General features: G+C 40.6%; 1 protein-coding gene across 2 annotated transcripts in view; it reads right to left on the bottom strand.

Moving 5' to 3' along the window:
* Positions 1-24,252, bottom strand: part of celsr2 (cadherin, EGF LAG seven-pass G-type receptor 2) — a 360,447-nt gene that overhangs the window by 26,237 nt on the left and 309,958 nt on the right. For both annotated transcript variants that reach the window (XM_063065489.1, XM_063065491.1), the window contains exons 22-29: positions 20,122-20,290; positions 19,844-20,011; positions 14,166-14,292; positions 11,527-11,727; positions 9,282-9,456; positions 3,911-4,023; positions 1,123-1,202; positions 234-360 (exon numbers count right to left, since the gene is read on the bottom strand). In XM_063065489.1, the coding sequence (XP_062921559.1) occupies positions 234-360; positions 1,123-1,202; positions 3,911-4,023; positions 9,282-9,456; positions 11,527-11,727; positions 14,166-14,292; positions 19,844-20,011; positions 20,122-20,290 (1,160 nt within the window). The remainder of the gene's footprint in view (positions 1-233; positions 361-1,122; positions 1,203-3,910; positions 4,024-9,281; positions 9,457-11,526; positions 11,728-14,165; positions 14,293-19,843; positions 20,012-20,121; positions 20,291-24,252) is intronic.

Raw genomic sequence — 24,252 nt, 5'->3', positions numbered from 1 at the left:
GGCTAAGTGATTTCTTAATCCCTAGTTTTGTTGAATCCAGCTTCACTCCCAATCACTCTTGTCACGCTAACTTGCCAATATACAGTATATGATTTGTTAAACATAATGGCAAAACAGCCAAAGTAAGTTAAAAGGCAACATGGTGAAGGAAACAGAAGGAAAATAAACCATAAAATGGGCTTCAAAGCTGATACTACGGACCTGCATTAAAGGTGAATGATGGAGAACTTTACCTGAAGACAGTTAAACCCAGCAAAGAGGTAGTGGAAAATAATGGTGTCACTGTTCACTGAAAGCAAGGCCAAGAGCCAAGTGCAGCTGACAAGCAGCAGCACCACAAATGCTGTACGCAGTCCAGATCTATCAAAACATTCAACAAAAGCGAGTTACGGCTACTCTGTTGACTAGAAAGTCCAAACTCACATTTGCTTTATAATGTTATTATAACACAATAATCACTTTAATATTGAATGCCGCTATACACATACAGTGGTAAAGGAGGTAGAGGTGGATAGTGGTGACTGGGTTTTTATCTTCATAGTGACTTTTGTCAGGACATTTCAGGTCAGGGGACTCAGGCCTTTGTTTACTGATTAAAGTACCCTCCGAAAAACAAGGCCCAGATGATGTAAAACTCAATTTTAGCAGAGGCACAAAATGGCCAACTGAGGATTGGGTTTTCAATGGGTCCCTATTCAATTTTTGATTTGCATTGATTAAAATATAATGGAAAACCTTCTGCTTCCATCCAATTTGAGTCACAATAATGTCAAATTTCAACTCCAGGGTTTAATAGGTCAGTGCTGCCAAATGAAGTGGTACCCAATAGTCCAACATTATTAAATAATTGCACATTGTTCTGGATTGCTTCTTCCTTTTTCTGAAATTCAAACTGCTGATTTTTGAGATTTCATATGAATAAACAATTTGGGAGATGGAAATAAAGAAATATATCCTGGTATTGTATTACCAGTTACTTCCTTCCCATGCGCAAATTTAGTGCCAGTTCCTTATTTGAATAATTACTTTTATTTTCAGCACTTTGTGTTATGTGTTTCTATTTTGACTACTGTTTTAAATAGAACTGCAGCTTTCTCAAAGATTTAATCTGAAAATACCTACACATTCCCCTTCTTCTCAAAACCTTGGTGCCTCGGCCTGCAGGAAGCCTTGGCGGACAGAATATATAGGAAAACATTCATCTGCAAGACAGAAAATATAATATGTGCAATGAGCAGGCAACACTTGAGCTACAGCGCATTACTCTTTGTCACTTCCTAACTTCTTACACATACATATCTAAAACAATGTAATTATCAAGTTTTAAGTGAAGACAAAATGAAGGCTGACTACCATACACTGCATAAGTTTGTATTATACAGATTAGCTTTATTTGTCGCATGCACATCGAAACATCACAATATGTAGTGAAGTTCATTGTTTCCATCAACATTCAACACAGTCCGAGAAGGACTCGTGTCACCACACTTCCAGCACCAACATAACATGCTCACAACTTACTAACTCCAACCGGTACAACTTTGGACTGTGGGGGGGAACCCGACCACCCAGAGGAAACCCATGAAGTCACGGGGGAGAACTGACAAACTCCTCATGGACAACAGCAGGAAATGAACCCTGATCTTAGAGCTGGTAAAGCGTTACGCTAACCGCTACACTACCATGCTGCCCCAAAGGTTCAGTTGTAATAAAAGCTCTATTCATTAGTTTAACATGATCTTGTATATGGGAGCAACTACTTTATCACTGTATGGTGCTTAACCATACATTACCAAACTGCCACAGTGTAAGAGAGGAATTAAGGAAAGTGAGGAAAGGTGCCACACATGAGGCTACCTAACAAGATAAGAGCCCATGGAATTACGGGAAAGTTACATACGTGGATAGAGCGTTGGCTGATTGGCAGGAAACAGAGAGTGGGCATAAAGGGATCCTATTCTGGTTGGCTGCCGGTTACCAGTGGTGTTCCATAAGGGTCTGTGTTGGGGCCACTTGTTTTTACATTGTACATCAATGATTTGGATTATGGAATAGATGACTTTGTGGCTAAGTTTGCTGACGATACAAAGATAGGTGGAGGGGCCGGTAGTGCTGAGGAAACGGAGAGTCTGCAGAGAGACTTGGATAGATTGGAAGAATGGACAAAGAAGTGGCAAATGAAATACAATGTTGGAAAGTGTATGGTTATGCACTTTGGCAGAAGAAATAAACGGGCAGACTATTATTTAAATGGGGAAAGAATTCAAAGTTCTGAGATGCAACAGGACTTGGGAGTCCTCGTGCAGGATTCCCTTAAAGTTAACCTCCAGGTTGAGTTGGTAGTGAAGGCGGCGAATGCAATGTTGGCATTCATTTCTAGAGGAATAGAGTATAGGAGCAGGGATGTGATGTTGAGGCTCTATAAGGCGCTGGTGAGACCTCATTTGGAGTACTGTGGGTAGTTTTGGTCTCCTTATTTAAGAAAGGATGTGCTGACATTGGAGAGGGTACAGAGAAGATTCACTAGAATGATTCCGGGAATGAGAGGGTAACCATATGAGGAACATTTGTCCGCTCTTGGACTGTATTCCTTGGAGTTTAGAAGAATGAGGGGGGACCTCATAGAAACATTTCGAATGTTGAAAGGCATGGACAGAGTGGATGTGGCAAAGTTGTTTCCCATGATGGGGAAGTCTAGTACGAGAGGGCATGACTGAAGGATTGAAGGGTGCCCATTCAGAACAGAAATGTGAAGACATTTTTTTAGTTAGAGGGTGGTGAATCTATGAAATTTGTTGCCATGGGCAGCAGTGGAGGCCAAGTCATTGGGTGTATTTAAGGCAGAGATTGATAGGTATCTGAGTAGCCAGGGCATCAAAGGTTATGGTGAGAAGGCAGGGAGTGGGATTAAATGGGAGAATGGATCAGCTCATGATAAAATGGCGGAGTAGACTCGATGGGCCGAATGGCCGACTTCTGCTCCTTTGTCTTATGATCTTATGGAAATGTCGCAGAATGTGAAACCTAAAACGGAAATAAGCCTAACTAGGAATGGAACAGTTAGAGAGCACTTGGGCAAGGAGTAAATAGTGCTTTGTTGGCCTTGTAAAGCATGGAGACTTGGTAAAACAAAATTTTCTGTGCTTGCACTTACGTGATAAAGGGAGTTGATGGGATTTAAATGTGGAAACAATTAGGTATACATTCTATCTACATGCAATACTCTATGATGCGTCAAATTCTAATAAGCGGAAGTGAGGAGTTTTAAAAGGTCGGAGGGTTCAGCAAGTCTGAATTAGCAGCAAATCATGACTATATCACTACTACCATCCGGCAAGAAACACAGGAGCTTTAGGTCTCACACTACTGGTTATTACCCTACAACCATCAGGCTCCTGAACTTCACTCATCACAACTTGGAACTGATTCCACAACCTACAGGCTCACTTTCAACAACTTTACAACGCACGTTCTCAGTATTAATTACTTTATTTGCACAATGTGTTCTGTTACACACATTGGTTGTTTGTCAGTATTTATGCATATATTTTTTTTTCAAAAATTCTATTGTATTTCTATATTTTCCTGTAAAAGCCCCCAAGAACAATTATCTCAAGGTAGTATATAGTAACATATATATAAATAATAAATTTGCTTTGATTTTTATAGAACAATGGGATTAGTGGCCTGTTTCCTGTTTCTGCATTGACATTATATGTGGTAGACCATTATAATAATAGCTACTAACTTCAAATCAGCTACAAAATCTATTTCAAAATCCCATGGAGAATCTGTTTCAATATCTACTAAGGTGACCATCCCTCAATAGCAAAAAGTCTGACAGTGTCATATATCAGATCGGTTCTTGTAGAATAGATTTGATGATGCAAGAACAAATTTTAAGACTTACAGAGACTGCTGCAGATATGGGGCCTGCAAAGCTCCATATCAAGGTGTCATAGATGGAAAGCCAGCAGAAATCAGGATTACCGTAACCCTCGGGATCAAGGCCAACAGCCAAGCCTGCAAGAGGAGTCAGAATCAAAAGAAGCAATGTTTAGACCACAACAGGTGAAAACAGAGGATGTTACTTTTCCATTCGGACCCTGGAGTATATGACCCCGCACTCTGAGGAGACAACACCCTCATGTGCACACTGATGATGGCTTCTCAACTGCAGCTGAAATGGCTGCAAACATTTTGCCAAGCTCGGTGATCAACCAAACTTCCAAATAATCAACCCGAGACACCGATAGTTTGCATTAGAGGAGGTTAGTGTTGAACTTAAGAGTGCAGACCACTGTGGCACAGGCAGTAAGGAGCAAAGTGAGAGGGACACCATTTTTACCATGTTCTTGTGCTTTCCTAAGAAATTCCAGTAATAGAAGCAGGCTCTCTTTTCCCTGAATTTCTTCTCCTGCCACGCCAGCTTTGGAACCAGAACCTGCTACTTCACCCATCAAACACCTGAGAATATGATAGGCCTGCTGGAAGTTCCAACCTGATTAATAATGGTGATTTTTGTGGGAAAAGATGCAACAACCACAACGAAATTCAACTATCTTCAGTATAGTTCTTGGGTAACAAAGATCAGCAATATGAAATGTCAGTAAATTTCCCCAGAACATCAATTGTCAGTACCAGAGGACATCATTTTAAGTAAAGTCTAAGGGAGATACCCAACGTAGTTTTTTTCACAATGGGAGTGCTGAATGCTGGGAATGCACTACCAAGGGTAGTGGTAGAGGCTGACACAAGAATGGTATTTAAGAGACTCTTCAGCAGGCACTTGGATGTAAAAAAACAAAATGGAGTGTTATGGGCTGTGTAGGAGGGAAATGTATATTGATCGTGGAGTAGGTTTACAAAAGTCATTACAACATCATGGGATGAAGGCTCATTCAGTGCTATACTGTTCTAAATACCCGATCACGGAAAATTCGTGAGACAACTTCAGAACGTGAGTGGGTTGGTGACATTGTGGAATATCATGAGGGGTTCTGCTATGCAATATTATCATGAAATCCAAGGAAAGGACCAGACAACTACATGCAACTTTGGCAGATTCATCCTTAAACTTCATTGAATAGCACAAACATTGTTGAATGCTTTTGAAATCATCCTGGCTACGGTCATGGATTTTGCAGATCATGCAGAGAAATTCATTTTCAGCTGCTCATTTTAAATCCATGCTAAACTATCAGCAGCCAACTGTATTCATCTCCATCGGTTTGATTTCAACAATAAGGTATGGAAGTCAGTACAACTTCCTTTGAGAAGTAATTTTCCTTTGGGATCAATAAAATATCTATCTATCCAACTTACATACTTTTGAACTAACAACTAAAGACAAGCTTCATCTACATAATTCTATACAGTGATCTCTCCATCTCCTTTAGCAGAACCAACATTTAACGACAAACCACTCTCATGTCACAGTGACCACAGGGCCCCATCTCTCACAAGATGGTTAATGGAGTGTGGGTGGTTCAAACTACATTTTAATTAATTGAAATGGATAAAGAACAGGACCAAGCTAAATGCATGCTATTTTTGCTTGCCAATTTATTTGATTATTACAAAGAGGTAGAGTATTGCGACCAATCGTCAAGCAGAAGTACATGAAGAGTCAGGTCGGTGCTCAAGATTAAAAAGGCAGGACTTTGTGGTAGTTGCTCAGAGTTAGACTGTGACCAATCACCGAGCAGGATTCATTTGCAAGGGTGAATAAAAATAACACAAGTGCAAGTGGAGCAGCCATTGCTGTAAGTGGACCAGTGTTTGGAGTGGCTTTGGCTCATCAGGCTTGGATGAGATCAGGATCGGGCGAGGTAAAGTATCTAGCAAGTTTCTCTTTTTGTTCTTTATTCTTCATTCCTCATCCGTTAGGGCACAGCAGTGTAGTAAGAATGGCTCCAGGGCAGAGTTTTGTACTACGTGTGAGATGTGGGAATTCTGGGAGACCTCCAGTCTCCCGGATAACACATTTACACCAGGTGCACTGAGCTGCAGCTCCTGAGAGAACCTATTGAGGAAGCAGAGCTGCAGCTTGATGACCTTTGGCTCATACGGGAGAATGAAGAGGTGACAGATGGGAGCTACAGGAGGTAGTCACAGTTAGATTGCAGGAGACAGGTAACTGCAGGAGACAGGAGGAGAGGAAGTGCACAACGAGTGCAGGGTACACCTGCGGCCATTCCCCTCAGTAATACGTATCCAACTTTAGATACCATTGAGAGAGATGACCTACTGGCAGGGCCGGGGGCGGGGGGGGGGCGGCGGGCGGCATGCAAAACTACAGTGACTGGGTCTCTGGCACTGAGTCTGGTGTTGTGGCTCAGAAGAGCAGAGAGGACTGCAGTGTTGATAGGAGATTCCCTATCAGAGGAACAGAGATGAGGTTCTGTGAGGACAATGGAGACACCCAATGGCATGTTGCCTCCCTGGTGCCAGGATGAAGGATGTCTTGGATCTGGTCCATGCTGTTCTCAAGGGCAAGGTTGTACAGCCAGAAGTCTTGGTACATATTGATACAAATGACATTAGGAGACAAGGTGAGCAGGTCTTGAAGAGAGATTACAGGGAGCTAGGTAGAAAGCTCCAGGACCTCAAGGATAGTCATCTCTGGATTGCTGCCTGCGCCATGTGCCAATGAGGGTAAGAATAGGATGATTTGGCAGGAGAATGCAGGCCTGGGGAACTGGTGTAGGGGGCAGGGGTTCAGAATTATGGATCATTGGGATCTCTTCTGGGGAATGTCTAACCTGTACAAAAGAGATGGGCTACACCTGAACCTAAGGGGAACCAATATCCTTGAGGGCAGGTTTGCTGGAGGTGTTCGGGGATGGGGGTGGGGGTTGTGTTTAAACTAATTTGGCAGCAGGATGGGAACCAGAGTGATAGTGCTGAGGATGAGGTAGCTGGTTTACAAACAGGTAGTGTGTAGTGAGACTGCTAGCAAGGAGAGACTGAAGATAGGGCAAAATTGCAGTCAACACAATAAGTTCTATGTAAAAGCTGGACAAAATCAAAAACGGTGAATACAGGATTGAAGGTGTTATATTTGAACACATGCAGTATAAGTAATAGGGTATCTTGTTGGTGCTGGGTCCCAAGTAGGGGCATTTCTAAAATGACTATGAGAAGGTTTTTCAGAGCAGTTCATGGTTGAGCCCACTAGGGGATCAGCTATTCTGGATTGGGTGTTGTGCCATGACCCCAGAATTGATTAGAGTGCTTTAGGTAAAGGAACCCATAAGGCCCAGGGATCATAATAAGATAGAATTCACCCTGCAATTTGAGAAGGAGAAGCTAAAGTCTGATGTATTGTTAATACAGTCAAGTCAAGGGATTTACAGAGGGATGAGCGTGGAGATGGCCAAAATTGATTGGTAAAGAACACTGGCAGGGATGACGGCAGAGCAGCAATGACTGGAGTTTCTTGAATCAACCTGGAAGGTGCAGGATATATTAATCCCAAAGAGGAAGAAGTACTCTAAAGGAACGATGACACAACCATAGCTAACAAGAGAAGTGAAAGCCAACATAAAAGTAAAAGAGAGGGCAGAGAATAGAGCAAAAAAATAGTGGGAAGCTAGAGGATTGGGAAGCTTTTAAAGACCAACAGAAGGTAACTAAAAAGGCATTAAGAAGGAAAAGATGGAGTACGAAAGTAAGCTGGTTAATAATATTAAAGAGGATACCAAAAGTTCCTTCAGATACACGAAATGTGAAAGAGAGACAAGAATGGATATTGGAAAAAGATGCTGGAGGGGTAGTAATGCAGGACAAGGAAATGGGCAATTTTGGGCCTTTCATCTAAGAAAGGATGTGCTGGCCTTGGAGAGAATTCAAAGGAGGTTCATGAAAATGTTTCTGGGATTGAAAGGCTTGTCATATGAGGAGCGTCTGATGGCTCTAGGCCCGTACCACTGGAATCCAGAAGAAGGACGGGTGACCTCATTGAAACCTGAAAACGTTGAAAGCCCTCAATAGAGTGGATGTGGAGACAGTGCTTTATATGGTATGGGAGTAGAAGATCAGAGGACACAGTCTCAGAATAGAGGGGTGTCCTTTTAGAATGAAGATGAGGAAGAATTTCTTTAGTCAGAGAGTGGTGTATCTGTGGAATCCATTGCCAGGTGTGGCTGTGGAGGCCAAGTCATTAAGTATATCTAAGGCAAAGGTTGATAAATTCTTGATTAACAAGGGCATGAAGGGATACAGGGAAAAGGCAGGAGACTGGGACTGAGAGGGAAAATGGATCAGCCATCGTGAAATGACAGAGCAGGCGTGAAGGCCTAATGGCCTAGTTCTGCTCCTATCTATTAGGGTCTTATGGTCCTATTACATATGTCAATTAGTTCATTAATGAAAAGATAAAGTCCATTTAAAGCAACCGCTTCATTATTCCAGTAGCTCGGGGAAGCACTAAATCAAACAAATGTACTGAAATTGTGACACCTGTACAAATGGAAATGGTCTAAAGATCACTGCATGCTTTTTTCTACAGATTTCTTTGGGATAGCAGATCAAACAGTTGAAAGATAATACACAACATCAGAAAACAAATGGTAAATGGATTGTGGAAATACAATAATAAAATCAATTTGATTACATTTTAGTTTTATAGTGCTGTGCAAAAGTCTTAGGGTGCATAAGAATTTTGCACAGTAATGTAGTAATTTTGTGTGTTGCACTATACTGCTGCCACAAAGAAAAAACAAATTTTCATGACGTATATGAGTGATGATAAATGCGATTCTGATGTGGGTCTCTATCGTGGACTGAGTGGGGTGGGGCAAGGAGAGGGGAATCATGGTTGAGAAAAGGGGAAGGGAGAGGGAGGGAGAAGGAAGCACCAAAGACATTCTGTAATGATCAATTAACCAATTGTTTGGAACCAAATGACCTTGCCTGGTGTCTCGAAGCTGGCTGAGACTGCACCCTCACCCCCTGGCACTCCTTCTCTGCCATCTGTCTCACACCCCTCCTGTGGCGCTTCATCCTCACCATTCCCAACATCCTTTGCTCCCACCAGATTTACAAACTTGTTCTCCGCTCCACTTTGACAAGTACAGTACTGTGCTAAAGCCTTAAGCACCCTAGCTATATATATGTGGCCAAGACTTTTTGGCCAGCACTGTTATTGTTCAGGATTTCACATTCATTTTCAGTATAAATTGAATTTGGAAAGTAGGTGCTTTGTTGGGAGTATGGCTTATTTCACTGAAGGCAGAAAATTGGTTATCTAGTCCAAAAATACCATAAAGTGCAAATACCTGTGATGAAGGCAGGAACACCCCAACCAATCATATAGTAGAATCTCATAGGGCCATAGTTGATATCACGAACTTCATTCATCATGCGGTAAATGTGCAGCCCCTCCAAGAACATCCAGGCAAAGGTGCACATATAGAAGAAATGGAGCAGAATAGCAATCACAGTGCAGACAAACTGTGCAAGACAAAGGAGAAGAGGAGTACATCAGTTGCATGTCACCTGTTGTATTTAAGTGCATATGAGTGCTCTGGGAGTCATTTAGAATTTACAGCATAGAAGCGGGCTCCAAACAAGACTCCTTCCTTACTAGTTCTTCAGATCTAACCAGCACAACCATTTGTTCATACCTCTCTCAAAAAGCATTTCTTTCAATCCATTTGTGCTAATGGCCTCAGCTGCTCCAGATGATAGCAAGTTCCATATTCTGTGTAAAGGTGTGAGGTATGAAGTCTAGATCAACAAAACTACACTCAAGGCTCTGAGGTTAAGAATTGAATGTGTTGTCAATTGTATTAGCTCGAGTATTCTAAGTTACATTTCATAGAGCTTTGCTATTCACGTATCCCAGTTTTCTGTTGAATGGATGGACCATATGACATTTTCTTATCTTTCTTTGAATATGGTAATATTTAAAGCAATTAATCTAGTTTAATATGTTCCCCTCATGTATAGGAAAATTGACTGAAAAATATCTTCACATTGTACACATTAGAGAACATTTTATTTGAATTGAAAATGGTATCCATTTCTGTAAATAATTATTCCTGTTGTTTGTAAATCATACCACCAGAGGGCCACATTGCTTAGGTTTAAAGCACAAATACAGATCAACACATTTCCACTCTTTCTGCTGCAGAAGGCTGGATTTCCCTGTGTGCACTTATTTCAAATTGACTTCCCATTCCCATTCTGACATGTCAGTCCATGGCCTCCTCTTCTGCCACAATGAGGGCCAACACAGTTTAGAGGAGCAACACCTCATATTCCGTCCAGGTAGCCTCTAACCTGATGGCATGGGTCTAGATTTCTTTAACTTCCGGCAATTTCTGTACCCTCTCTCCCCCCGTTCCTCAGTCTACTTACTCACACTCTCTCTCTCTCACCCTTTCCCTATTCCATTGTCATGTCCTATTAGAATCCTTCTTCAGCCTATACTTCTTCTACCTACTTACTCCCCTCTCCACTCACCAGGTCTCTCCTGCCTGCCTGCACTCCTCCCACTTCTTATTCTGGCTTCTGGCCCCTTCCTTTCCAGTCCTGATGAAAGGTCCTGGCCCAAAACATTGACTGTTTATTTCTCTCTATAGATACGACCCGACTTGCAGAGTTTCTCGAGTATTTTGTGTGTGTTGCTCAGGATGTCTCTTGTGTTCACAGATACTGGTGTCTTTCTTTATACTAAACATGAATCCGCAACTCCTTTCCTTAATTAACATAGTATTTTACCCAGACATAGTCTTATATTGCACTTAAATCTACAGTTCAATAATGGGAATTTAATCGCTCGCCGTAAAACATAGAGGGAACTTCATTCTCTAGCAGTAGCAGGGATGGAAAACGATGTTATTCACACATGCAGAACAAATTGGGAAAAAAAGTTCACAATTCATCTGCAGCCTGATGTTATCATTTCTCATATGTAAGGCGTATCACCATTAGATCACATCTGAAAAAACATCACTATGGTTGAATGAAAATTCGTTTTCCGCTGGCAGCCTCTATGTATGGCAGTAGCAGTGCCTTGTACTTGGCTTTTGGAATTCATGCCATTGCAGCCTGAGGAATTTGGAAGGCACAATAAAACAATATCTATCGAATGAAGAAAATTTTCAGAGAAATTGAATCATGATGAGGAAAAAAGGAATGATGGAAGAACTCAAGTCAGTCACGCAACGTTTGTGTAAGGAAGATTCATGTCAAACACCTTTTGCCTCCACAGACGCAGCTTGACCCGCTGAGTTTTTCCCAGGGTTTTTTTGATCTGGATTCGAGAATCTGTTGTCTCTTTTGTCATGTGACAATTAGGTTTGAACTCATTATGCTTTGAGGACCCTGTTACGATAAAATTAATTTATCTACTGGCCTAGGCACTGTATGTTGTATAGTGCAATGAAGTGCAAGATTTGAAGGCACATTAACATACTCTACTGACTGCACACAAAGCCATTTACTGATGTAAGGACTCCAATGTTGTTCACAGTCCCACCACAGACACCAAACTGTTCATCATTGGATAACACTTACCGGATTATCTGCTTGGTTGATGCCAAAGAGAAAGATGAGCTCAGAGAAGAAGAGTGCCACAACCATGTTCTTGCTAATGCTGTGCTGGTTTGAGCGAAGGGACCTCAGTAGCAGGAGTATCAGAAAGGACAACAGCAGGGCACCGAGTGTGACACCCACAGTGGAGTAGGTGACCAGCTTCAGAGGCAGAATTTCACCATTCTGAGTGGAAAACAGGAATTTAATGCAGAAACAATAGTTATATAACCACGTGTATATCGTACATAGCTCCCTTTAGATAGATATTCTGTAAACCCTGCCCTAGGAGGGATAGTATAGGTCAGCGCACATGTAGAATGTAAGAAGCTGCAGTCAGTAGTGGCCTCTGCCCAGTACATCTCAGACACGTCCCTCCCCAACATTGCTGGGATCTGCAGGCGGTGATGCCTCAGGACAGCAACACCTATCACCAAAGGTTCCTACTATTTGGACCATGCTATCTTTTGCAGAAGCCATCAGGCAGGAGGTACAGAAGCCTGCTGTCACCCCCTGCCAGTTTCAACATCAGCTACTTACCTTCAACCATGCGGTTCTTGAACAAACCAGTACAAACCCAATCACTTTTAGATTAGGTTTTAGCATTGCTTAAAGGGGTTTAGCAATGCTATGATCATTTTGGTCATTTTGCACTAAAATGGAATTTGTTTTATTTTGATCCAATTTTGTTTTCTTGAAAAAAAAGTGAATAATTTGTCTTTCTGTGAATGCTGCTTATATGATGCCATGTGTCTGTAAGGATGTGCATAGATGTACTTATAAATATGACAATAAAATTTATTTATTGAAATTTAAATTTATAATTTATTATTATGCATTGCACCAGTACACGTGATGACTCAAGCAATACACTGCTAGCATAAATTAGAGCAAAACTGTTGCAAGAATTGATCTTCACCAGACCTTCTGACAAAGGAATTCTTCCATGGAATACTTTTGTTGGATTATCATATTTGTAATATGATGCAGGAAAAGCAACAACCAAGTTTTGCACACATGGTAATAGTGACCAAGTAGGTTGCTTCTTGGTAATGTTGATTGAGAAATAAATATTGGCCAGGATATCCTGTTCCTTTCCAAAGATGCATTTTGGGATACTTTATGCTTATCAGTCAGTACCTTAGCTTAAAACGTCATCTAAAAACCCACAGTCATATGACTCCCTCCACACTCTCTCAGAATGCACTTTTCTTATTTATTCACAGGATTTAGATGTCACTAGGAAGACCAACATATTCTGCTCATTCCCTTTATTGCCCCTGTCCTAAATAGCTCTATACAGTACAGGTATACACTTAGATTCTGGTACTCATGTCTCTGGGGTGGGACTTAAACCGGCAACCTTCTGATTTAGAAACAAAAAGAAAAACAAGTGAAAAAATAAATTATCTGACAAGAAAACTCCCACAGTGGAGCAATCCAATAGTTATTTAGCTCTGTAAACTTCCAAATCATGCTGACAACCCCTTTGTGTGGCATTGATTAGTAAGGGCGTTAAAGGTTAGAGGAGAAGGTGGGTGAATGTAGTTGAGAGGGAAAATAAGTCAGCCATGATCAAATGGCAGAGCAGATTCAATAGACTGATCAGTGTAATTCTGCTCCTATGTCTTATGGTCTTGACTATCCCTTTAAAAAGGAGATGAGGAGAAACTTCTTTAGCCAGGGGGTGGTCAATCTGTGGAATTCATTGCCACAGATGGCTGTGGAGGGAGCTTATTTGGTATATTTAAAGCAGAGATTGATAGGTTCTTGATTAGTAAGGGCATCAAAAAGTATTGGGGAGAAGGCAGTAGAATGGGCTTGAGAAGGAATATAAAATCAGACATGATCAAATGGTGGAGCAGATTCGATGGGCCAAATGGTCTAATTCTGCTCCCATGTCTTATGATCTTATTGCCACTGAAGGCTGTAGCATTTTTTAAGAGGATGCTGCTTCTCAAGAAATCTTCAACTTCAGCATGAAACTCAAGTGATCTTTAGTACAATTTGGAGTAAAGAAGTTCCCTTGGTGGCCTATATCACTGAAACAAGTTTGCCAGTCAGTTTAATGTCGCTGTTTGTGGGAACTGGAAATCTGGCAGCTGTATTTACCTTTAATACAACCATGACCGTACTTCAAAGTGTTTCATCAGGTGTGAGGTTATGAAAGGCTCTGTATAAAATATAGATTCATTCTTTCCCTGACCTTTCCTTCTACTTAATAATAGTTCAGGTTTTTAAAACTCTAGTCTAATGCAGCTTAATTGCTTCCTATTTAATCCTGTCTCGATTTACCTATTTTAGGTTCGGGTTTGCCTTGTGCTTCAGGGCTTCACTGGAGTTTCTCAGGAAAACAAAATACTACCATTCCAGAGCTCCCACTTTAAATCACAAAGCGACATAAACAAAACATACCAGAAGAGCTCAATCAACTTTAATTTAAATGTTAATGTTATGCAAATATGCATTCAATCTTCTTATGAGAACCAGAATGCTATGTCAAGAATAATATAATGGATCTCATCACAATCCAAATAAGCCACATACTTCAGACTACCTTGTTATTAAGACATACTTATACATAAAAGGCCTGCCCCACAGTCAGAGAGCGTGGTGTGATTTACCTCGCGTCTGGAAATGTCCATGAGAATGGCAAAGCTGGTCATGTGACTACACTGGCAACTGATGTGGCTCTCGTTCCTGAAGACTAATTCACACCCTTTGGATGACCAGCCTCCTGTTCCACCAACACTGCATGGAAGACAGACCAGAAAATGACAAAGATAAATTGCATCTAGTAACAATAAGCCTAATTGAAAAGATTAGATAGAACGGATGCGGAGAGAACGTTTCCAATATTGGGAGAGTCTAGGACCCACAGGGCACAGCCTCAGAATACAAGGACAGCTCCTTAGAACAGAGTTGAGGAGGATTTTCTTTAGATAGAGGGTGGTGAATCTGTGGAATACATTGAATTGAATTTACTTTATTTCTTATATCCTTCACATACATGAGGAGTAAAAATCTATATGTTACGTCTCTATCTAAATGCGCAATGCGCAGTCATAGTAATTTATAATAATTTATAATAAATAGAACAGTCAGTGTAATATTGAGTACACTCAAATCAGAGTGAGTTCATCAGTTCTTCTCCTGGTGTAAGAAGCTGTCCCGAAGCCGGTTGGTCCTGGCTTTTATGCTGCAGTACCGCTTCCTGGGTGGTAGCAGCTGGAATAGATTGTGGTTGGGACGACTTGGGTGTCCAATGATCCTACGGGCCCTTTTTACACACCTGTCCTTCTAAATGTCCTGAATCATGGGAAGTTCACAACTACAGATGCGCTGGGCTGTCCGCACCACTCTCTGCAGAGTCCTGCGATTAAGGGAGGTACAGTTCCCATACCAGGCAATGATGCAGCCAGTCAGGATGCTCGCAAATGTGCTCCTGGAGAAAGTTCTTAGTATTTGGGGGCCCATACCAAACTTCATCAACTGTCTGAGGTGAGGAGAGGCATTGTTACGCCTTTCTCACCACACAGCTGGTCGTACAGACCACGAGGTCCTCGGTGATATGGATGCTGAAGAATTTAAAGCTGTTTACCCTCTCAACCCCAGATCCATTGATGTCGATAGGGGTTAGCCCATCTCCATTCCTCCTGTAATCCACAACCAGCTCCTTTGTTTTTGCAACATTGAGGGAGAAGTTGTTTTCTTGACACCACTGTGTCAGAGAGATGACTTCTTCCCTGTAGGACACCTTGTTATTTTTTGAGAAAAAGCCAATCAATATAGTGTCATCAGCAAATTTAATTAGCAGATTGGAGCTGTGGGTAGCGATACAGTCATGGGTATATGGGGAGTAAGGGAGGGGACTCAGTACACAGCCCTGAGGGGCTCCTGTATTGAGAGTCAGAGGGTTGGAGGTAAGGGAGCCCACTCTTACAACCTGCTGGTGATCTGACAGGAAGTCCAGGATCCAGCTGCATAAGGCAGGGTCAAGGTCGAGGTCTCTGAGCTTCTTGTCGAGCCTGGATGGAACTATGGTGTTGAATGCTGAACTGTAGTCCAAGAACAGCATTCTCAGATAAGGATCCTTCTTCTCCAGATGTGTAAACACGGTATTAGAGCAGTGGCTATTGTGTCACCTGTCGAACAGTTGTGTCAGTAGGCAAATTGTAGGGGGTTCAGTTTGGGTGGTAGCAAGCTGACAGATGTAATCATTGACCAGTCTCTCAAAGCATTTGTTTATTATTGAGGTGAGAGTGATAGGACACCAGTTGTTCAGGTATTTTACCTTGGTCTTTTTTGGTACAGGGACAATGGGGGATAATTTGAAGCAGGAGGGCACTCTACACTGGGAGAGGGAGAGATTAAAAATGTCAGTAAACACACCCGCCAGTTGTGCTGCGCACATCCTGAGTACTCGCCCTGGGATGCCATCTGGTCCTGCAGCCTTGCGACTGTCCACTTGTTGGAAACATCTGAGTAACTCAGCCTCAGAAATGACCAGGTTGCAGGCTGTAGTGGTGGCTTTCCTCGGAGGCTCAGAGTTAGCGACATCGAACTGAGCATAAAAGCGATTGAGCTCATCTGGGAGAGCGGCCGCGATGTTGGCGGCACCACAACGTTTGGCTTTGAAGTCTGCGATGGTATGCAGTCCTCGCCACAAGTCACCTGATTGCCACAGAAGGCCATGGCAACAATGTCATTGAGTATATTTAGGCACAGGTTTATAGGTTTCTGATTAGTAAGGGCATCAAAGCATAGGGGGAGCTGCCAGGATAATGCATTTGAGAGGGATAATAAATCAGCCATGATGGAATATGGAGCAGACTCAATGGACTAAATGTCCAAATTCTGCTCCTCTACCTTAAAATACTGAAAGCCTATCGAAGCAAAAAAAATCTCTGACTTTGACCTTCCTTCCACTCAGCACCTGATTTCTGAGATACAGCACAGCAGAAATTCAGCAGGCTATTAACTTCCGAGGTGCTGCATTTTAACACAAAATTAGAAGGATATTGGAAGAAAGAATAAAATTATCTTCACATGATGGAACTTGCCTGGGTCCAGCACATAAGTGCCTTTACAAAGGAAGCATGGTATCGCCTCTACTTTCTTTAAATTTGCAAAGATTGGGTGCGTTATCTAAACTTTGTCAAACTTCTGGAATAGATGCGTGGGAGACTATATTGACTGGTTGTATCACAGCCTGGTATGGAAGCTACAAATAGTAGTGGACATAGTCCTGTCCATCACGGTTCAAACCCTCCTCACCATTGAGCTCATCTACTTGTAGCACTATCACAGGAAAGCAGCATCTACCATCAAGGACTCCCACCATACAGGCCATGCTCTCTTCGTGCTGATGCCATCAGGAGAAAGGTATAGGAGTCACAGGACCCATGCCACCAGGTTCAGGAACAGTTATTCCCCTCAACCATTGGGCTCAAGAACCGGAGAGGATAACGTCACTCAACTTCTGTCCCCTTCACTGAACTGTTCCCATTGAACTGAACCCGCTTTCAAGGGCTTGTCATTTCATGTTCTCAATATTTATTGTTTACTTTTATTATTGATATTATTATATTTTTCCTCTTTATTTTTGTATTTACACAGTTCGTTGGTTTGTTTGTGCTCATTGGCTGTTGTCCACCCTGTGGGACACAGTCTTTGATTGACTCTACTGTGTTTCTTGTATTTACTGTGATTCCGCACAAGAAAGTGGATTTCAGAATTGTATATGGTGATGTATACGTACTTTGATAATAAATTTACTTTGAACTTTGAAACCCTCCATTTATTTTTCTAATGCAGTATTTTGCACATTAATAAATAACACAACATGTACATTCACACTAGGAAATATTAAAATATCATAAATCACTCAGAGGAATTCGTTTGGCCAGTTGAATTCACACCACCTTGCAGCAGAGTAATTTCATCAGTCCATCCCTTCTTTTACCTTCCTATGACCCATTCTCTCTCATTTTGACATCAGTTCCCACCTGATATCTACTTTGCCTCTTACCTTTATTCACCACTACTCTGAACTGATTCTATAATCTACAGGTTCACTTTTAAGGACTTGGTACAACTCATGATCTCAGCTTTATTTTTCTTTTGTCTTCTTTTGCACATTGATTGTTTGTCAGTCTTTGCTTATACATAATTTTTCATAAAATTCTAAGTTGTATTTCTTTTTTCCCTGTAAATGCCTGCAAGAAAATAAACCTCAAAGTAGCATATGGTAACATATACTTACTTCGATAATAAATTTACTTTGATCTACCTACAACCACAGATAATTTGCAGGAATCCATTAACTTACCGGCACATCTTTTGCCGTGTGAAAGGAATCAAGGGGGGCGGGGGGGGGGGGGAGGGATGTACAAATTCCACAGACAATCCAAATCCAAAGTTTAGGATCAAATTTGTTACTGGTGCAGTGAATTTGCAGCACTAACTCCACACCAGTAATAGAAATAAGGTTTTAGGGCATATCCTGGAGTTAAGGGTATATAGAAATATTAATTGCACCAGCAACCAATCTTCAGATTTAAATATGGATTGCAGATTGAATTTAATATGCAGCTCACAACAATTAGACCTCAGATGCCTGCATATGCATGAATGCAGCCCAGAGTTAGTGGAGATTAACATTGATGTTGGGTGTCTGGAGTGTGGATGTGAAGAAGGAGGTGTTTAAAAAGTATATGCAACTCAAAGGAAGCATTGTAGATACATTGTAACTATAGAATTGTCCTGTAGTTACCTCTGATCTTTAGCATATAAAGAATGTCATATAATATTGGGTCAAGCAGACCTCTTCTTCCAGGGGAGTCTCAATATGATACCTGTGGCTCATTTTTGTTGAATAAGCACTTTTATATCCACTAGCTTCAGTGTCTCTCTCCAGTGACTTTGTTCACATCACAATACAAGGAATACTTCACCTAAGCAAATCTGGACATCCTTTGACTCAGTCCTTTATTTGTGCCAAGTTATTTGAGCTCAGCAGCACACACAATAAGTCCAACATGCCATAATTTGTGACAGAGCAAGGCAGTCATTGTTAGGGTTCTCCATATACACTGAGCCATTTCAGCTTCATATATTCACATTTGTGCCTTCTGTAGGGTACCAAAGAGTTGTCAGAACCAACAGAACATGCTGGCTTTAGGAGAAGAGCCAATAGTTAAAGATTTCTTCTTAAAAATGTATTAATTCATAAGATGAGCATTACTAAATATTCCTGAACTAATGAGGCAGATCGAAGAGAAGCAGATTAATGGGTCTGGAGTTATATTTGGAGCAGGCGAGACATGGACAGTAGATTTGCTACTGTTGTTGAATTAAGTGTGCTTTTATAACAATATGAGAACTTGATGATACTGACTTTCTAATTCCTGATTTTTTAACAACTTTAATTTAAATTTCCAAATGTTTGGGAAGGATTTGAACTCGTGCTTTAAGTACACAATCCACTCCAGTAACTCATAGACTCAGGTTGGTGAAAGCCTGGCACTTTTCCACAAAAAATAATTAGATATAATCAGCTAATAGCCAATGGCATTAGACAGGATGGCCCCTTTCCTTCTTGTCGCTTCAGTTACTAGGTCACTAGGTCTGTAGAAGAATTCATCATTCTAGGGGCTTACAATAGAAAATCCCATTTTTGATTTTGACTTCTGAGAGATTATGCTTTAGTAAAACCAAACCAAGGCAGCTAAGATTTATTTTACTAGACTGAAAACCGTTGTTGTTTTTCTTTAAATTTAAGATAACAGGACGTTCCAGCCCAGAAAGCCACACTGCCCAGCAACCCATCTATTTAACACGAGCCTAACCACAGGAAAATTTACAATGACCAATTAACTTACTAACCACTTTGGACTTTGAGAGGAAACCAGAGCACCCAGAGGAAACCCAAGCGGTCACAGGGAGAACATACAAACTCCTTACAGATGGTGGTGGAATTGAAATCTCAATGCCTTGAGCTGTAATAGTGTCATGCTAACCACTACATTAATGTGTTGCCCTCGACTGTCAGACAAAAATAGAGTTTGGAAACTCAAGGGTTACTGTGACATAAGATCTGAAGGAAAATCAATCTGTATGCAGTGATAAGAAGCATCCATCACCCTTACACGAGGCAAGGCTGACCAATAGTTTGTTGCTATATATCATACCCTTTATTGAATGACTAAATCACCCATTAATGCTCTATTGCATATTTTTTTAGACAGTATGCAACTGTTTCCCCAAGACATTCAGCACTAGAAATAATAAGGGGTCTTACGGGATGGAGTGGTTCCAGAAGACACAAATTGGCTTGGTTCTCTCCTCAGTTTGGAAAAGCTTGTACTGTACCCTAATTGGCTTCGCCAGCTGATGCTGCAGTAATTCATCATTGTCATGTACAGCAATGCTAACGATGGGGCTGTTAATGACAGGTCGCTTAGGAACCCTAGGACACAAATAGTCACTTCATCAGTGCACAGAAGTTTAATTAACAAATAATTTCTATTTCTACTTTTGTGCATTGAGTGTTGTGCAAATGTACCAATTCATATTTACCTTAGACTTCTTTTGTCAGGATCGTACTGTTCAGGTAAAAGCTCTCCTAGTGACCAGTAGATGATAATACTGGCAATGGCATCATTCTCATTTGGATCAGGGTGTCGCTTCTTTCTGTTCAAAGGTGTACTTTCCTTTTCAGGTGAGGAGGTCGGGAGTTTGGAGTTTTCTGGAAAAGAATATGCATTAAACCAGTGTTATGCAATGTTAAAATTTGCTAGAACTAGCAAGAAATACTGATTGAACTTGCTACAACTAGCAAGAAATACTGATTGAACCATAATCAGGGCTTTGAACTGCCAAGTCTCCTAATTTGTACAATATATAGTTGCCAGAGTTTAAAACTGGCACCTGATCAAAACGATTACATTGTAGTCAATCCTCAGAAAAGGAGCATGTCCATTCCACTTTATGTATATTGGACAGAATCTAGCTGTGTCTGAGAATAAGCTACATCAACTCAAATTTATCCATATTCACTCACTTGCTTAGCATTACAGGAGGTTCCCAGATTACAGTAGGGTTCCATCCCTGCGAACTGTTCGCAAGCCAAGTAGTTCACAAGTCGGAAAGAAGCTGTGAACTGAGTTCCTAGGCAGCAGAAATTGCCTGTGGCCCTGCAGTAACTGGCAAATCCAAACCGCCAATCTCCCAGTCACTTGTTTCTTGTAAGGACTCTACACAAGCCATGCATTTGTAAAGATGGAGAAGATCTGTAATTGACTAGAACAAAATTCTTCTTTGGGTTATTCTTTTGAACTTCTATTCTTCATTGAGCTACAATTACTTTACTAAGACATTTCCACATATATAGGAATTGGTATATGGGTAATGTCAGATTGGTAACAGATGAATCAATGGGCACAAATTCATCATCTTCATCAGGTGCTGTACCCAATTTGAGCTTTGACTGCCATGCCCCACACACTCCTGTTTCGGGTCAAGTGGATCAATTCATTGGTATTCATTTCCAGTTCTCTGGCTGCTGTCTCCATCATCATTTGTCTTTGTCTTCCTCTTGCTTTCTTCTCTTCAATCTTTCCCATAATTACCATGCATTCTAACTCCTCTTTCCTAATCATATGTCCGGTGAAGTTACATTGCCTTTTCATGATCTCATACATTATTTCTTTTTTTGTACTGGCTCTGTTCATGACATCCTCATTAGATATCTGTTTCGTCCATGATATTCTTTGCATCTTCCTCAAAAACCACATCTCTGCTGCTTCAATTCGTTTCCTCATGTTACTAGATATTGTCCAAGATTCTGATCCATATAACATAACTGGATAAACGTAACATTTCAGTACTCTGAGGCGGGTTGTTATGCCTCCTTTAGTATTGGTCAGTATACTCTTCATTCTTGTAAAGGTGTCTTTCGCCATCCCTATTCTTCTGTTGATGTCCATGTCGCACCTGCCATCTGATATCACCCAGATTCCTAAGTAGCAAAAGTTCTGTACTTGTTTTATGTCTTCCCCGTTTATTCTCAGCCTGCAGATAGGATTCTCCTTCTTTTTGGATATCACCATACATTCTGTCTTTTTGTAATTGATAGATAGACCCATTTTTGCACTTTCTTCAACAACTTTATCAATTAAATTTTGTAGTTCTTCCTCCGTACTTGCAATTAACACAGTGTCATCCGCATATCTGAAATTATTGATGTTTTCACCGTCAACTTTGATTCCCAAGATCTCCTTTTTTTTGTAATATTTTTTCACTGTACACATTAAATAAATCAGGGGAGAAAACACACCCTTGTCTAATGCCTCCCTTGATTTTTGTGAACTGACTCACTTCTCCATCTATTCTTACAGCAGCAGTTTGTTCCCAATACAGATTTCTGATTAGCCGGAGGTCTTTCGAATCTAGATCTAGAGTTTCCTGTAACATTTCAAATAACTTATTGTGCTTCACTTTATCAAATGCTTTTGTGTAGTTGGTAAAACAAACAAATCTTCTTGCACTTGAACAGCTCATTCTGATAGTATCCTTAACATGAATATTGTGATTCTTGTACCTTTGTCTTTCACAAAACCACATTGTTCTTTACCTATTTCAGCTTGTATCTTACTTTTAGCTCTCGTCATCAAAATTCTTATAAGTATCTTGGTGATATGACTCATTAAACTTATGCTCCTATGTAATTCACATTCTATTGCTCCAGGTTTCTTAGGAAGAGTGATAAATTCTGATTTTTTCATCTCTTCTGGTATTATTCCAATGCCATAAATGTCATTGATTAAATCAGTAAGTTTTTCAATTCCATAATCCTCAAGGGCGATAATTTGTTCTGTTACTAATTCATCAAGACCTGCTGCCTTTCCTTTCTTCATCTTATTTATTGCATTATGAACTTCAGATTTTAAAATACTTGGACCTTCAATGTTTTCCTTAATTTCTGGTTTTTCGCCTCAATCGTCTTCAGACAATTCCTGAATATACTCAGTCCATCTGTTCATAATCTCATCTTTTTCCATGATAATGGTACTGTCCTTTCCATTCAAACATCCACCTGAAGAACAGAGGAGATTTTTACCAGTGATATTCTTGATTTTTTGATGTAACCTTTTTGTATCAGTAATAGAGATTCTTTCTATTTGCTCACATTCCTGGTTTAACCATTCTTCTTTGGCTTTTTGACATAAGCTTTTAACTTTTTTTATCTAAGGACTTATATTCTATAGGATTTGCTCTCTCCCGTCTCCTTTCTTGTGTTAGATTTTTGATTTCATCTCTCATCTATTTATTCCTTATGCTTTTTTCTGATTCTACCAAGGCATCCTTTGGAGAGCTAAACTTCATTTCTACATGATTGCTATCATCTTCAACAGATTCTATTTCTAGACTTTGAAATCTATTCCTTACTTCAATTGTAAATTTTTGTCTTAAGTTTTCTTCTTTAATTAATTGCAAGTAGTCAAGGAATTGTTCAGGTTTTTGTTTCTTTAGTTTTTTAAGTTTTACTTTTACATGACATACTACTGGGTTATGGTCACTATTACAATCTGCACCTGGATATGTTTTGCATTGAGTCACTGAGTTTCTAAATCTTTGGTTTATAGTAATAATGTCAATTTGATTTCTAGTGTTATTACCTGGACTTTGCCAGGTCCACAAGCGTCTTGGATGGTTTTTAAAGTAGGTATTCATAGTGACCTGATTATTCACCTTGCACCATTCTACCCATTTCTCACCTCTTTCATTTCTTTCCCCAGTCCAAATTTTCCTATGGTATTTCCATCAGCATCTTGTCCTACCTTAGCATTTAGATCTCCCATGACAATAACAATATCTTGAGATTTGCTTCCATTCTTTGCTTGTTCAAGCTCTTCATAGAATTTATCTAAATCCTCATTTGTTCCATCTGTTGTTGGTGCATTTACCTGTATAATTGCTAAATCAAATGGTTGTCCTCTGAATCTAACAAGCAGCACTCTTTCTGATATTGCCCAATGTCCTAAAACAATTTTTGCCATGTTTTCATCCATAAGAATTCCTACTCCATTAGCATGGGATGTTCCACAAGAATAAATTACTGATTTATTTCTATTCTGACATGTTCCAGCACCTATCCAACCATCTTCACTAATTCCCATGATGTTAATCGTTAGTCGTTCCATTTCATTTATCACATTGTCCAATCTTCCTGCTTGATATAGGGTTCTTACATTCCAAGTGGCAATAATTTTCTTTTGCGTTATTTGAATTTTATGAGCAGTAGCTTGATGACAGTCGGGGATCCCCTGCTGCCCAGAATCAACCCTACTGAGCGAAGCATCTTCAGAATTGTCTTGAAGATCCTCTTGACGCTGTTGTTGTGTGATACATTTTGTGAATTTGACTATGGTTTTCTTAGCAAATAGATTCTACGAAACCTAGTATCTAGCAACGGTGGTTTGCTATTGCCTTCCATAGGGCGAACTAAAGAAATCGCCATTTCTCTTCCCAAATATTCATCCGCCTGTACTATAGCCGTTGACATTTGAGGTCCTAGCTCATCCGCCTTCTCCATCATAGGTTCAGTTACTGAACCTGCCGGATCTGCCATTGGCCTTCGCTTGTATCCTGAGCAGGAACCCTTGCAGGTGCTACCATTCCGGGTCAGAGCGGCCCTGGGAGCAATGA

This window comes from Mobula hypostoma, chromosome 13, assembly GCF_963921235.1.
Source record: "Mobula hypostoma chromosome 13, sMobHyp1.1, whole genome shotgun sequence".
In the NCBI taxonomy this organism is placed as follows: Eukaryota; Metazoa; Chordata; class Chondrichthyes; order Myliobatiformes; family Myliobatidae; genus Mobula; species Mobula hypostoma.
This window is presented reverse-complemented; position numbering and strand designations above follow the sequence as displayed.